Source organism: Rhinopithecus roxellana, chromosome 2 (genome assembly GCF_007565055.1).
Source record: "Rhinopithecus roxellana isolate Shanxi Qingling chromosome 2, ASM756505v1, whole genome shotgun sequence".
In the NCBI taxonomy this organism is placed as follows: domain Eukaryota; kingdom Metazoa; phylum Chordata; class Mammalia; order Primates; family Cercopithecidae; genus Rhinopithecus; species Rhinopithecus roxellana.
Window position 1 is genome coordinate 128,909,112 of NC_044550.1, and position 17,159 is coordinate 128,926,270.

The 17,159-nt window shown below is 36.8% G+C and overlaps 1 protein-coding gene across 4 annotated transcripts in view; it reads left to right on the forward strand.

Moving 5' to 3' along the window:
* Nucleotides 1-17,159, forward strand: part of CORIN (corin, serine peptidase) — a 272,512-nt gene that overhangs the window by 85,731 nt on the left and 169,622 nt on the right. For all 4 annotated transcript variants that reach the window (XM_030919664.1, XM_030919673.1, XM_030919678.1 and 1 more), the window contains one exon: nt 4,519-4,726. In XM_030919664.1, coding sequence (XP_030775524.1) covers nt 4,519-4,726 — 208 coding nt within the window. The remainder of the gene's footprint in view (nt 1-4,518; nt 4,727-17,159) is intronic.

A 17,159-nucleotide genomic window follows, 5' to 3' on the forward strand; every position in this document is an offset into this window, starting at 1 on the left:
GGGGGAGCTTTTGAGCCAGGATGAGTCAGGAGAAGGAATTTCACAAGGTAATGTCATCAGTTAAGGCAGGAACAGGCCATTTTCCCTTCTTTTGTGATTCTTCATTTACTTCAGGTCATCTGGATGTATACTTGCAGGTCACAGGGGATATGATGGCTTAGCTTGGGCTCAGAGGTCTGACAGATTCAATATCCTTTCTCATTATTGGGCTGTTCAGGTTTTCTGTTTTTTCATGAGTCAGTCTTGGTAAGTTGTATGTACCCAGGAATTTATGCATTTCTTCTAGGTTATCTAATTTGTTGTTGTATAATTATTCATAGTAATCTCTTATGATCCTTTGCATTTATGTGGTGTCGATTATAAGGTTTTCTCTTCTGAGTTTTCTTTTTCTTAGCATCCTATTCTCATTTATGGATGCTATACCTATTTAAATCTATATATCTTGGCTCATAGGAGACAGTCCTGGTTTAGAGTTATTTTCATGGCATAGCTATTAATTGCTCATTGTTATCATTCTTTAAATTTTCTCGGGTAGGATGATAAATTACATGATCACTTTACTCTGAAGTTATTGATGATTTTTTAAAAAGTTCTCTTCTGTCTTGAACTATTTCTATTTTTTCAGAGTGACATTTTCAGTTATTATTAACCTTATCTGTGGTACCAATAGCCATACCAGTTTTCTCGGTTTTTAGACCACTTGTGTAATTTCTTTAGAGATGGATGACTATTTTTCTTTTTTTTTCTTTTTAATGGTGGTAATTTCCTGGCTGTCTTGTATTCTGTGTCTATGGGTGGAGTGAGGAGCAATTGTTTCAAAAACAGATCTTTAATGTCTCCCTTTTTTAGTTCCAGTTTTTGTTCTTCTTCTCTGCCTTATCTGCCAACTCAAGCCCGGAACCTCTCCTAGGTTCTGCTGGGCAGGTTGACTTCATCCTCTTTCATAAACTTCAAAATTTTTTGCATGCTGTTTTTGGATGGTGGAAATTTGCTAAAAATATTTATGTACTGATGGAAGCCCCTCTCCATGCTCTTTGCTGTTATGAGTTTATGCTTTTTTCCCCTTTACTATTCTTTTTTTTGTGAGGTGTCAGGAGGGAGGATATATGCTTAATCAAACATCTTGAATAGGAAAATAGTTGTTGTTTTTTTTTTTTTTTTTTTTTTTTTTTTTTTTTTTTTTTTTTGAGACAGAGTCTTGCTCTGTTGCTCAGGCTGGGGTGCAGTGGTGTGATCTCAGCTCACTGCCAACCTCCTCCTCCCGAGTTTAAGCAATTCTTCTGCCTCAGCCTCCCGAGTAGCTGGGATTACAGGCGTCCGCCACCACACCTGGCTAATTTTTGTATTTTCAGTAGAGATGGGGTTTCACCATGTTGGCCAGGGTGGTCTCAAACTCCTGACCTCAGGTGATCTGCCCGCCTTAGCTTCCCGAAGCGCTGGGATTACAGTTGTGAGCCACTGCGACCTTCGTTTTCTTTTATAATTAGTATAATAATGCCTTCTCTATTTATTTTTCTGGCAGAGGTTTCTGGTTGAACCCCAGTATTCATTCTCCTTCATTTGTAATTGATCCCACTCCCCATTTTTATCTGGGCACATGTCAAACTGGAATAATCCTAGTCTGTCATGCAACTAGATGTGGTCATGTGACGAAGTTCTGGATAATGGGATATATGTGGAAGGGTCTTGTAGCAGCTGGAACTGTTCTTAAGAAATAGTAAGAGTGTGCCCTTGTCCTCTTTACTACTCCTCCACCCTTCTGTCTGGACCATAGGTTTCACTTTCTTGCGCCATGAAGTTAGGGCTACATAAAGAGCCTATGTTTCTGGCACCACGGGATCCAATTCCTGTCCTGGACCACTCATCTGGACTATTATAGGGCAGAGAAATTTTGTTCTGCTTAGAGCAATGTTATATTCAGTTTTCCTTCACTACAGCCAAACCAAACCTAACGAATACAACCTTAAAAGATAAGGGTAGAAGTGGTTTGTAAACTATAAAGGGGTACTCAAATGTCAGATATTATCATACCTTACTCCAGATTCGATTTTGAGCTCTGCCTCTGAACTGGCTACTTTTCAACTTTCAAATCTTTTTATCACCAAAAGCTGGATTAAAGTAGAATAAAATATATTCATCTATTAAATGATTGTATAGTTGTTAGTTCTTTAAAATAATCTCAAAACCACAAAAGTAAAGAAAAAGTGTTAGAATATTTCAGTACATTAATCTCCCTAATAAGGAGCTTATAAAAGTAGAAAAAACACCCCTAAAAGTCAGTAGGAAAAATCTTCCAAGGATATGAAACTGAAGACAAAATACAAATGGTCCTTAAATATATGAAAAGGTGCTCAACTTCACTGGCAACAAGTTAAATGCAAATGAAAAATCACCCTACAATGTAATTTCTCACCTATCAGATTAGCAAAAATCCAAAAGTTTGACACTGTTCTCTGTTGGTGAGACTGAGAAAGCAGACATCCTCACACACTGTTGGCGAGAATGCGAAATAGTATTTCTTGACGATGAGGGAATTTGACAATAGCTGCCAAAATTCTGAAAGCACTTATCCGTTTACCTAGCAATTCTACTTCTGGGAATCTATTGTACATTTCAGGCATATGTACAGGTTACTTATTACAGCAATATAATAGCAAAAAGTTGAAAACTGTTCAAATATTTATTAAAGGGAGGTTTTTAAAATAAATCCCAGTACAACAACAATGGAATGTTATGTGGCAGTAAAGGAAACAATGAAGCTCTCCAAATGCTACTATGAGAAAATTCCTAGGACTGTTTTTTTTTTTTGCGTGGGGAGGTGATGGAGTCTTGCTCTGTCGCTCAGGCTGGCTGGAGTGTAGTGGAGCGATCTCGGCTCACTGCAAGCTCCACCTCCCAGGTTCACACCATTCTCCTGCCTCAGCCTCTGGAGTAGCTGGGACTACAGGCGCCCACCACCACACCAGGCTAATTTTTTGTGTTTTTAGTAGAGACAGGGTTTCACCGTGTTAGCCAGGATGATCTCAATCTCCTGACCTCATGATCCACCCACCTCGGCCTCCCAAAGTGCTGGTATTACAGGCGTGAGCCACCACACCCGGCCCCTAGGATGTTTTCTATCTTGCATTTTTCAAATGATCTCTTAATATTCAGTGATTTCTTTGGCTAGGTGGAGGGAATGAGCCTTTTGTTATTCAAATATGGGCTTCTATCAAAGGCATAAGCCCAAAAGCTGATAACCCCTAAATAAAATAATGTAATTGAAACTGATAAAAAGATGTGGTAAAAATATATGGGTGTATTACATGTTACTATAAATAGAGACCTTGTGATATTTCATTATATGCTTTTTAGCTTCTTCCCCTCATGAACTATTAAGAATTATCTTAAGAACTATTTTTAACATAATCCTCTACATTAGCTCTAAGTAATGGAAATTACTCAGAAGACGTATTTTCAGATCTGAAATTTACACATAATGGCTACGCACCTCTAGGCAGATTTCTTAGCCTTCTAAAAATTGAGTTTTCTCATGTATAATATAGTTATGATTTCATATAACTAGGTCTTGAAACTGAGGTAATTGTGAATAAGAGAATCTTGTTTAAGCAACAACAATAAAAGCAATGAATCTTTATACAGACAAGAGAATACCAAATAAAAAAGAAAGTGTAGAGACTCCTAAAATCCCGTCATATAATGCACGTCAACATTTTTGTTTATGTCGGGTCAACCAGGCAAATTTCTGGCATGAAGACATTGGAAAAGCCATGGATGTGGTTTTGCCCAAAAGAGCCAACTATGGGCAACAATAATGTCAGAGGCTCTGAGCTGCTCCTGAACTGTGGACATAGACAGGATTACAAATCTTCGCAAAATTGTGTTTTTAAAACAAGATCATTGTATACAAATTGTTTTGTGACTTTCTACTTTTATTTATTATATTATGAGCATCATCCCATGTGATTAAATAGTCTTCTGAAGCATCTTTCATGTACCTAAATTAAATATTCTATTGTTTGTTCCATATATTTAGAACAATACTTTTTGCTGAATATTTAGGTGATTTCTATCTTTTAAAAAGTGTCAACTATGCAAAGATCAGGATCCCCGTAGATAAATCCACATTCACAAATATGATTTTTCCTTAGGATAAATTTCTAGAAATGACTTGACAATGTCAAAGAATTTGCACGTTGAAAAAATTTTTTTGGATCCATATTGCCCTGCCCTGCTGGGATCCAAAAGAAAGGGTGATTGCCAGTTTATATGCCTACCAGCTATGTATGCAGAGTATGTATTTTCCCAGGACACGAATGCTCTTCCTCTGTAAGTATTTGTAGCTTGATTTCATTATCCTACACATGCACATACTTACATGCACATATGTGTATGATTGCATATCTAAATTTTTTCTTACAGTAAGTATACTTTATCTTATAAACAAATACTAAATGAGTTTGCAAACATCTGCTTCTGATGTGTCCACTCTTAAATGTGCTTGTCTTTACTTCCCAGGTGCCTGCATGAACATAACCCACAGCCAGTGTCAGATGCTGCCCTACCACTCCACGCTGACCCCTCTCCTCTCAGTTGTCAGAAACATGGAAATGGAGAAGTTCCTCAAGTTTTTCACATATCTCCATCGCCTCAGTTGCTATCAACATATCATGCTGTTTGGCTGTAGTCTCGCCTTCCCTGAGTGCATCATTGATGGCGATGACAGGTATTTGGGTACCCAAATTATTCAGTGATAAGAGTTGGTTATAGCAGAAGTATCCTAGGAGAAAAAAAATTATCCAAACAACTCCCTTTCATTTTGGTTGTTACTAAAGGAGTAAAACCCCCTCCACATTAGTCATGGCTAGTTCTAATTCTTTGAAAATAGAAATGTTTTGAAAATCTGGAATAATTTTATTTATGGGAAAAAATTATTCACAATGTTAGATTGCTGCTATCAGAGGAATACCATAATAGCTGTTTCAGTGAGGATAGACAACACACTCAAAGGGGTGATAAGAGAGTTTCTTGAAGAGACTATTTATGGAGCTGTGGGCAGGGTTAAGAGAACAAGTAAGTGATAGGAGGCACCAGGATCTCATGATACGGAGATACAGTTCTACCACCCAAGATTGAAGGGGAATAACGGCCAGTAGCACCTAGAGAGAGTTGTATCTATGGGTGAAGGATCTCGGACAGGCCAGGTGCTATGACCCTAGGCAGAGGAGCATAGCCACTGCCAACCCTTCAGTCTTGCAGTGAGAGAGAAGGAGGGATAAATACCCTGACCTCACTTACCTCTCACCCTCCCATCTGCCAGTGCCTCTCACCAAATGAACTCATCCACAACCAGAGGACAAGGGTGCATAATTCATGTGAGCATGGTGGATGAAATCCAGAATTTCAACTAAATCTCATCCGTTCAAAAGTCCCAAATCTTATACTTTAAAGCAAGTATCAACCATACCTAGATGTTGGGTGGTTCTTCCACTCAACACTGGTAGGCAGAGCAGGGCAAGAAGGGCAAAGTGTAGACACAGAGAGATAGGCAGAGGCTTTCCAGCATGATATCAAACAGGATCAGGGAAAATTTCAGTAAGTACATGAATCAAAAGTATGTCATGGAATTTTTGAAATATTAAGTATACACTTAAAAAAATTTCAAAGCATGTGTTACTTATTCACATATAGCACCAATTATCTTCTGAATTAAAATGTTACAAAGGTTCAGAATAGTAATACAAGAATAAGTTGTGTTTTTTCTGTGTGTTTGAATTCTTATTTATGTTAAATTGGCAGATAAAATTGCATGCATTTATTGTGTAAACATGATGTTTTGAAGTATACATACATAATGGAATGGCTAAATCTAGCTGATTAACAAATACATCACCTCACATTGTACCATTTTTGTGGTAGGAACACTTTACATCCATTGTCTTAGCATTTTTTAAGAATACTACACATACACAAATACATACATATATACACATATGTGTGTACATATATATACAGACACATACATATATGTGTGTGTGTATATGTGTGTATACATGTGTATATATACATTCATATGTGTACATATATGTGTGTATATATGTACATATTTGTCTATATATACATACACACTTAGAGACGGGGTCTTGGTATATTGTCCGGGCTGGCCTCAAGCTCCAGGGCTCAAGCAATCCTCCTGTTTCAGCCCCCCAAGTAGCTGGGAGTGTAGGCACACACCACTATGACCACCTAAGAATACAATATATTTATCAATAACTATAGTCACCATGCTATACAAAAGATCTCTTTAACTTATTCCCCCTAGGTAACTGTAATTTTGTGTCATTTGACCAACATTTCCCCAATCTTCACCCTTGAACTTCCCTAGCCTCTTTTAACCTTTATTCTACTCTCTATTTCAATTAGATCAAATTTTAAATATTTTATATATAAATGAGATCCTGTGGTATTTGTCTTTCTGTGCCTGACTTACTCCGCTTAACAAAGTGTCCTCCAGATTGATCCATGTTGTGGCAAATAACAGGATTTTTTCTTTTTTTATGGCCGAATAGTATTCCATTGTATATATATATATGTGTGTGTGTGTGTGTGTGTGTGTGTGTGTGTGTGTATCACATTTTCTTAATTCATTCATTGGTTAATGGATACTTAGGTTGATTCCATATGTTGACTATTGTTCCATTGTCTCTCTCACCCCCACCTGGGGTCTTCCTGTTCTGGGAGACACAGTAATATTCAAATTAGGCCAATTAACAACTCTACAATGGCCTCTAAGTGTTCAGGTGAAGGGAAGAGTGGCATATCTCTCACTTTAAATGAAAAGCTAAAGATGATTAAGCTTAGTGAGGAAGGCATGTTGAAAGCCAAGATATGCTGAAAGCTAGGCCTCTTGCACCCAACGGTTAGCCAATTGTGAATGCAAAGCAAAAGTTCTTGTAGGCAACAAACAGTGCTACACCCGTGAACACACAAATGATAAGAAGGCAAAACAGCCTTATTGCTGATATGGAGAAAGTTTTTGTGGTCTGGATGAAAGATCAAAACAGCCACAACATTCTCTTAAGCCAAAGCCTAATCTAGAGCAAGATCGTAACTCTTTAATTTTGTGAAGTCTGGAAGAGGTGAGGAAGCTGGAGAAGAAAAGTTTGATGCTAGCAGAGATTGGTTCATGAGATTTAAGGAAAGAAACCATCACCATGACATAAATGTGCAAGATGATGTAACAAGTGCTCATTTAGAAGCTGCAGCAAGTCATCTAGAAGATTTAGCTAAGATCATTGATAAAGATGCCTACACTAAACGACAGATTTTCAGTTTAGGAAAACAGCTTTCTACTGGAAGAAGATGACATCTAGGACTTTGCTAGCTAGAGAAGTCAGTGCCTGGCTTTAAAACTTCAAAGACAAACTGACTCTCTTGTTAAGGTCTAATTCAGCTGGTGACTGTAAGTTGAAGCCAGTGATCTTTTGCCATTCCCAGAATCCTAAGGCCGTTAACAAGTATGCTAAATCTACTCTATTCATACTCTATAAGTGTAACAGAAAAGCCTGGATGACAGCACACCTGTTTACTGATAGACCAATGGAATGGAAACGAGGTCCAATAAATAAATCCATGTCTTTACAGCAAACTGGTTTTTGACAAAGGTGCCAAGAACACTCAATGGAGAAAGGACAGTCATTTCATGCAATGGAGAAAAGACAGTCAATAAATGGCAATAGGGAAACTGCTTTCTGATTATTTTGAAGCCTACTTTTGACACCTACTGCTCAGAAAAATACAAATTTCTTTTAAAATATTACTATTCACTGACAATGCACCTGGTCACCCAAGAGCTCTATGGAGATGTACGAGGAAATGAATGTTATTTTCTTGCCTGTTAACAAAATATCTCTTCTGCAGCCCATCAATCAAAGAATAATTTTGACTTTCCAGTCTTATTATTTAAGAAATACATTTCATAAGGCTGTAGCTGCCATAGATAGATTGTGATTTCTCTAATGGATCTGGGCAAAGAAAATTGAAAACCTTTAGGGAATAATTTACCATTCTAGATTCCATTAAGAATGCTTGTGATACATGACAGGAGGTGAAAACATTAACATTAACAGTAATTTGGAAGAACTTGATTCTAACACTCATGGATGACTTTGAGGAGTTCAAGACTTTAGTGGAGAAAGTAACTGCAGAGGTTGTGAAAATAGCAAGAGAACTATAACTAAAAGTGGAGCCTGAAGATGTTACTGAATTGCTACAAGCTCATGATCAAACTTGAATGGATAAGGAGTAGCTTTTTATGGATGAACAAAAAAAGTGGTTTCTTGAGATTAAATCTATTCCTGGTGTAGATGCTGTGAACATTGTTGAAATGGCAACAAAAGATTTTGAATATTACCTAAACTTATTTGATAAAGTAGTGGCGGGATTTGAGGTTTTGATTTGCATTGCCCTAATAATTAGTGATATTTAACACTATTTATTTATTTATTTATTTATTTATTTATTTATTTATTTATTGAGACGGAGTCTTGCTCTGTCACCCAGGCTGGAGTGCAGTGGCCGGATCTCAGCTCACTGCAAGCTCCACCTCCCGGGTTCACGCTATTCTCCTGCCTTAGCCTCCGGAGTAGCTGGGACTACAGGCGCCTGCCACCTCGCCCGGCTAGTTTTTTTGTATTTTTTAGTAGAGACGGGGTTTCACTGTGTTAGCCGGGATGGTCTCGATCTCCTGACTTCGTGATCCGCCCGTCTCGGCCTCGCAAAGTGCTGGGATTTCAGGCTTGAGCCACCGCGCCCGGCCAACACTTTTTCATATACCTATTGGCCATTTATATGTCTTCTTTTGAGGAATGTCTATTCAGGTTTTTTTTTTTTTTTTTGCCCATTTTATCATCAGGTGGTTTGTTTTCTTGCTACTGAGGTGTTTGAGTTCCCTATGTATTTTGCATATTAACCCTTTATCAGATGTATAGCTTGCAAGTATTTTCTCCCATTCCATAGGTTGTCTCTTCACTCTGTTATTTCCTTTGCTGTGCAGAAGCTTTTAGTTTGATAACATCTCATTTGTCTACTTTTGCTTTTGATGCTTGATCTTTTGGGATCATTTCCCAAAAATCATTAACCAGGCTATAGGTTCCCCCTATATTTTCTTTTAGTAGTTTCATAGTTTGGGCCCTTACATTTAAGTCTTTAACCCATTTTGAGTTCATTTTTGCATATCCTATGCAATAAGAGTCTAATTTCATTCTTCTGCATGTTGATAGGCAGTTTCCCCAACACCATTTATTGACTGTCTCTTCTCCATTGCATGAAATGACTGTCCTTTCTCCATTGTGTGTTCTTGGCATGTTTGTCAAAAACTAGCTTGCTGTAAAGGCATGGATATATTTATGGGATCTCATTTCCATTCCATTGGTCTATGCGACTGTTTTTATACCAATACCATACTGTTTCAGTTACTATGTGTATTATTCCAGTCTCACACTGCTATAAAGGACTGCACAAGACTGGGTAATTTATAAATGAAGGAGGTTTAATTGACTCACAGTTCTGCATGTCTGGGAAGGCCACAGGAAACATAATGGTAGAAGGGGAAGCAAACACGTCCTTCTTCACATGATGGCAGGAAGGAGAAGTTCCAAGCAAAATGGGGAAAAACCCCTTATAAAACCATCAGATTTCATGAGAACTCACTCACTATCACAAGAACAGCAACATGGGGGTAACTGCCACCATGATTCAATTACCTTCCACTGGATGCTTCCTATGACAAATGGGGATTATGGAAACTACAATTCAAGATGAGATTTGGGTGGGGACACAGCCAAACCATATCACTATGTTTTGTAGTATATTTTGAAGTTAGGTAGTGTGATGCCTCTAGCTTTTTTTTTGATCAGGCTTGTTTTGGCTATTTTGTCTTTTGTGGTTCCATGCAAATTTGGGGATTGTATTTTCTGTTTCTGTGAAAAATATCATTGATATTTTCATAGGAATTGCATTGACTCTAGATCACTTGGGTAGTATGGATGTATTAACAATATGAATTCTTCCAACCATGAACATCCATATCTTTCCACTTATTTGTGCCTTCTTCAATATTTTTCAATGTTTATAGTTATTAGTGTAGAGATCTTTCACTTCCTTATTTATTCCAAAGTGTTTTTCGTAGCTATTGTAAGCAGGATTGGATTTTTAAAATACATTTTTCAAGCTGGGTGTGGTGGCTCAGGCCTGTAATTCCAGCACTTTGGGAGACCAAGGTGGGCAGATCACGAGGTCAGGAGATTGAGACCATCTGGCAAACACGGTGAAACCCTGTCTCTACTAAAAATACAAAAAATTAGCCGGGCACGGTGGCACGTGCCTGTAGTCCCAGCTACTTGAGAGGCTGAGGCAGGAGAATGGCATGAACCCGGGAGGTGGAGCTTGCAGTGAGCTGATATCTGGCCACTGCACTTCAGCCTGGACGACAGAGCGAGACTGTCTCAAATATATATATAATATATACATATATAATATATATAATATATATAGTACATACATATATATATTTTTCAGTTTACTGTGTGTGTATAGAAACCCTACTGATTTTTTCATTGATTTTTGTATTCTGCTACTTTACTGTATTTGTTTATAGATCTAACAGATTTTTTGTGTGTGTATGTGTGTGTGTGTGCATGTGTAGTCTTTAGGGCTTTCTTTAAGGTTTTCTATATATGTAAGGTCAGTGTTTTCTGCAAGCAGGGACAAGTTAACTTCTTTCTTTCCAGTTTGGATGGCTTTTATTTCCTTCTCTTGCCTAATTGCTCTAACCAGGATTTCTAGTGCTATGTTGTATAAAAGTGATGAGAGTGGGTATCCTTGTCTTATTTCAGATCTTAGAGGAAAACTTTTAAATTTTGTATATTGAGTATGATGTTAACAGCTTTATTATGTTGAGGTACTTTCCTTCTAAATCTAATTTGTTGAGCATTTTTGTCATGAATAAATGTTGAATTTTGTCAAATGCTTTTCCTGCATCTGTTGAGGTGATCATATGTTTTTGTCCTTCATTCTGTTAATGTGATGTATCATGTTTATTGATTTGCTTATGTTGGGCCACCCTTTCATACCTGTGATGAATCCCATTTGATCATGGTGAATGATCTTTTGAATGTGCGTTTGAGCTTTGTTTGATAGTATTTTGCTGAGGATTTTTGCATCAATGTTCATTAGGGATATTGGCCTGCAGTTTTTTGTTTGTTTGTTTGTTTTTGTCTTGCTTTTATCTGGTTTTGGTGTCAGAATAATGAGTTTGGAAGCATTCTCTCCTATTCAATTTTTTGGAAGAGTTTAAGAAGAGTTGGTATTAGCTCTTCTTTAAATGTTTCATAGAATTTAGCAGTGAAGCCATCAGGTCCTGGGCTTTTCTTTGATGGGAGACTTTTATTACTAATTCAATCTCCATACTCCTTATTAGTCTGTTAATAGTTTCTGCTTCTTCATAATTTAATCTTGGTGGGTTGTACATGTCAAAGAGTCTATTCATTTCTTCTAGGTTATCTAATTCATTGGCATATAATTGTCATACTAGTCTTCATGGTCCTTTGTATTTCTGTGGCATCAGTTTTACTGTCCCCTTTGAATTGCATTTTGAAGTGCAAATAAATTCCATGTTACTTGTACTGATTTAATTAATGTATAAAATATGCCCAAAATAGGGAAAAAGCATTTATTATTTTAACTGGAAAAAGCCTGCATTGCTATAGTGTTGAGGTAGGATAAAAACAGTAGATTCTGAATTGCAGAAGTAACTAAAGAACTGTTACCCAGTGGCATTCAGGAAAATGTTTTGTTGTAAACTATCAGTTGCAGGTGTTTTCACAGTATGAAGAGAGAGAAGAGCTGTTAGGCTTTTCCCATGAATGAAGATATGGGGTGGTAGTGAAGAGGCCCTTTATGTTCCTAGACTGCAGTAGTATAATACGGTGGTTGTGAGCATATCCTAGGGCTGCCATAGCAAATGACTACAAAATCTGGGTGGCTTAAACACAGACATTTATTCTCTTCCAGCTTTGGAGGCTTGAATTCCAAAGTCTGGCAAGGCCATCCCCTTCTTCTGGGGCTCGAGAAAGAATTCATTTCCTTCCTTTGCCAGCTTCTGGTGGTTTCAGATGTGCTTTGACTTATGGCCAAATCACTCTTGGTTTGTCTTTGCCTTCACATGGTGTTCTCCTCTGTATGTCTATGTCTTCTCCTCTTTTGGCTCTCATATAGACATTTGTCATTGAATTTAGTGGCCACCCATACAATCCAAGATGACATCTTCATCTCAAGATTCTTATTACATCCACAAAGACCTTTTCTCCAAATAAGATAATATTCACAGGTTCCAGGAGTTAGGACATGAGCATATTTTGGGGAGACCACCATTCAACACACAGTAGTGGTTGAGAAAGCAAGCTCTGAAGGCAAATGCAGCAGCCCCCTCTTATGTGATATGGATATAGTAGTGGTATTTACTTTACAAAGTTAGTATGAGGATTAAGTAATAAAGCATGCTTGGAACAGTGCCTGGCTCTTACGAAGAAACATCATCAACAGTTATAAAATACTGGATTGAAAAGGACAGGTAGTACTAGTGAAATATGAAGGTTATTCATTAATAATTATTAACTAATTATAAGGTATTAATTACTCTGAAAATATTAATTTATCATTTGTTAATTATTAATAAATGAGCATTCCTGACATAGTCTAAGTATTACTTATTAATTATATTATTAATTATCAGTTACTTATTAATATTATTTATTAATAAAATAAGTATTGCTAACATATGGTAAGTATTCTAAGTATTGAAGGATTGCAAAGAATGTAGAATACTATACAGATTAAAACAAAACTAGGTAGACTACATAGGGCTTCTGGAGCTAGATGTCAGTTCCATTTCTGCTTAATTTTTCATAATTTCACTTACATCTCTTTGCTTTAATTTCTCTATAGGCTCTTGTATACACATAAATAAGATAATAAAATAAAGTTCATTCAGGTTCCAGGAGTCTCTAAATTCATTTCGATCATTATCCTGATTGTAATTCAATCTCTACTTGAATATTGTAAAATTTTACTTAAGCTACTTACAATTTTCAGGGCACTTTTAGGTACAATTTGCTTTTCCCCTGACCTGATAAGTGTGCTAATACGGTAATTTTTTACTTTCTATTTTAATGGAAAATGATATCCATTATTATATTAATTTTCAAGTATCCTTTGGGGACTTATTTTATTTTTTATTATTGCATTTATTATTATTATTTTTTGAGGCAGAGTCTCGCTCTCTTGCTAAGGCTGGAGTGCGATCTTGGCTCACTGCAACCTCCACCTCCTAGGTTCAAGCAATTCTCACTGCCTCAGCCTCCTGAGTAGGTGGGATTACAGGCGCCCACCACCGTGCCTGGCTAATTTTTGTATTTTTAGTAGAGATGAGGTTTCACCACAATATCCGGGCTTGTCTCTAATTCCTGACCTCAAGTGATCCACCCATCTCAGCCTCCCAAAGTGGTGGGATTACAGCTGTGAGCCACCACTCCCGGCCCTGCATTTATTATTATATTTAATTTTATAATTGCACTTTCAGACCAATGCTTCTTGCTGTCACTTAGTGTATGTGTGGGATCTGCAAGCTAAATTTTAATAAGCAAAGTGAGTTCAGAGAAGTAAAATGTATTATAAAAAAATTCTAACATCAAATATAGTTTTCTTTTATATTTCATTATTTTGGATCATTCATCATACTAATTTCCTCTGCTAACCAAATAATGAAGATTTGCTTGTATTTCATCCTAGAGACAATACCTACTTAATACTATCTAAAACTTAATTTAAAAGTATTGTAATGGTATGTGTAAATGTTATAATTTTTAACCTGATTCCTTTGAGACCTCAGATTCTCATCAACTATTGTGTATGTTATAACAATGAGCTTTGACAGTTTCTCCTTTAGACTGTGTCTGCTTTTAATAAATGTACATACCATGTACTGCAAAACAGGCTAATTGAAATGGAGGAGACCTAGCAGATTGTCTCTAGCTTGCTTGTATGTTCCAATACATTGCAGATATATTCCATGCTCCTGAAATAAGATTTTAACTTTAAGAATTTCATGTGTCAGTTATTTATTTTTCCCTCTGACATATTGATTTGCCACTAGGTCCTAAACAAATATTCTTAATATCTAGAGCAATTATATAAAAAATTTACGTAGCAACATGACTGAGATTAAAAATTTCACCTGAAGCATGGGAACTACATGTTTTCTGTCGTGTACTTAATTTTCCATAGTATACTACAGTTTTCTTTAGTGTACTTAATCCTTGTAGGTTTTCAGTGAGAACCAAATGAGTTTCCTCAAATGAGCTTCTTGAAAAACACCATACTGTTACCCAAATTTTATATTGTGTGTGTTCACTGAAGATTAAAGAATTTCATCTGGCAACTGCAGAGAATGCGCTTGAAAGTTTGGGGGCAGATTACATTTGATTCAAAGCATAGCTCTGTCCATTGCCAGTTTTAAGTCCCTGCCATAGTTTCTGAAGCCCTTTTTGCTTCTCTAGTGTCATAGACCTGGCTCCAGTTGCAGTGACCTTCCTTTCTACCTCTCAAAAATGCCAACCTCTTTCTAGCTTCCTTTGCATATAATGTTCCTTTTACCTGGTAGCATCTTTCTCCTTACACTAAGCCCTCTTTTCAGAAGACATCTCTGCAGAGAAATCTCTGATCATACTCAATAGGGCCTGTTATCTTTCACCATGGCACAGTTATATCCCCTTTTGCCTGTTTATTGCCTCTCTTACTTTATAAGCTCCACAGTGGCAGAGAACTTGTTGACTTTGCACACCATTGTATACCCATTGTTCAGAACACTGCCCAGCACATAGCAGGTGCTCATTAAATATTTAAGTAAAGGAATAAATGAACTCTTCAATCAAGGAATCCTCCTAAATGTCTAGGTTAATGAGAGTTCAAAATATGTTGACTATAGTTGTACTACACTTTTTGTATAATTTATATGTTCCTAAAATTTTTGCTTAAATCAAATTTTGTATATATTTTAAAGGAATTGAAACTTTAAGGTGACTTGGATAATATTTCCAGAGATGATTTAGCTTCTTTCTGAAGCTCCTGAGCTTCTTTTTAAAATCAGGCAACACTGATGATCTGGTTGGCAGAATAACCAGCTAAAAGATATTACATTAACTCTCACTTCTCCATCACTGTTAAAATCCTGGACCTAATGGATAAGGAATCACTAGATTGTGCCTGAAGACTGGCTTGGCAGCTCTGTGCTTCTTCTTAGTATTAACTCATATGTACTCAGTTAAAAAGACTTTCTAATTGAAAATTTTAGCATTAAAGTTTATATAAAGAACAGAAAGAAAACAACAATAAAATGTCAAGAGGATACTGACGAGAATAGCGATTGAGAATGTGTTCATGTGAAGAATCCTTGAGGGAACTGGGGGTGTGAACTTCTGAGGGCGTACCATGGCCATTCTCAAATGTTTCTGGGCCATGAGATGGAAGGCGGAGCATACTTTTTCTGTATTCTTCCATAGGGCAAACATATTAATAGAACTAGTAATTGAAAGCCATTGAGGAGTAAATTCCTACTTAGCTAAAGGAAGAATTTTATGGATAATAAACTTGTGTAAATATAGAATTGTCATCTCAGGAAATGGTGAGTTTGCTATTACTGGAGGTATTTAAACCAACTGATGAGAACTTACTGGAGACACTAGGGTAAGGAATCCAGCATCCTAAGGTTAATTGGTTTTTCATTGGGTTGAGAGGCAGGTCCATTTACAGTTGCCCAAGGCACTGATTAATAAGGAACTCTAAAAACTCATGAAACAAGATGAAGAAAATTAATTTTGGCATAGGTTTTCTCAAAAACACTCTTATGTTTGCTTTGAAATACTAATCAGAGAATCTTCTTGAAGGTTTTGGGGGGCATGGTGTTGACATATGATGGATCATATCCAGTAGCAACAACTGGCCACCTAACTGCCTTCAGAAAGAATGGGCCAAGTTAACTGCAGGACTTCTGGTTTACTAAGTTGAGTTTGCAAATTGGGACCCTGGTACCTAAAGTCCTGTTTCTCTTCAATGCGAATCTCAGTTTCTCACCCAAATAAATATTAAACAACTATTTAAAGGGTATCACCCTGGGGAGGAGCTATGTCATCTGCTTGACCCCTCTGTGTCTTGGGTGGATTGGTCTTTGCTTAAACAGTTCATGGTAGAAAATAGAATTTCAGGCTCTAGGTGTTAAGTTACATATATCCCAAATTGTTTCACATTTCGGAATAAATGGAAACATTAAGGACTTAAATATTTTCATATTTATAGTTTTTAAAAATGTATATAGATCAGTAGTCAAGCAAAAAGGATGAGCATTGTTGCTGTTACCAAAGAAATATTCTGAAAGTCATCTGCTGCTTACTTTCCTGAATTTATCTGCTAACCTGGAAACAGCAGTCAGGTACATGAGTTCTGGCAACCTGGCTGTTTAGGTGGCTGGTTGTAGCAAAGTTCCCTTTTCAACATCATACAACACTGGTGACTTAGTTGCTTTTTTAGTATTATATATAAAATATGAAGTGATAGATGAGGTTTCATTTTATGAGCCAAAATGGCTCAAAGCATAGGTAAGATACTGTCATATAATTCTGATTACTTTCATTTTACAAAGATGTAAAGCTAGAGAATCAGGCCATGACAGATAAAATATATCTAAAAATGCCTTGTCATGTTACTGACAGTGTCACAAGCACACACATTTCATCAAGCTCTGTGCAGTACCTTTCTCCTCAATAATTCATTGGTATTATGTGTTGGGGGAAGTCAGGGACCCCGAATGGAGGGACCAGCTGGAGCTGTGGCAGAGAAACATAAATTGTGAAGATTTCGTTGACATTTATCAGTTCCCCAATAATGCTCTCAAAATTTCTTATGCCTATTTTACTTTAATCTCTTAATCCTGTTATCGTCTTAAGCTGAGAATGTACATCACCTCAGGACCACTATTGTAAAAATTGATTGTAAAACGTGTGTTTGAACAATATGAAATCAGTGCACTTTGAAAAAGAACAGAATAA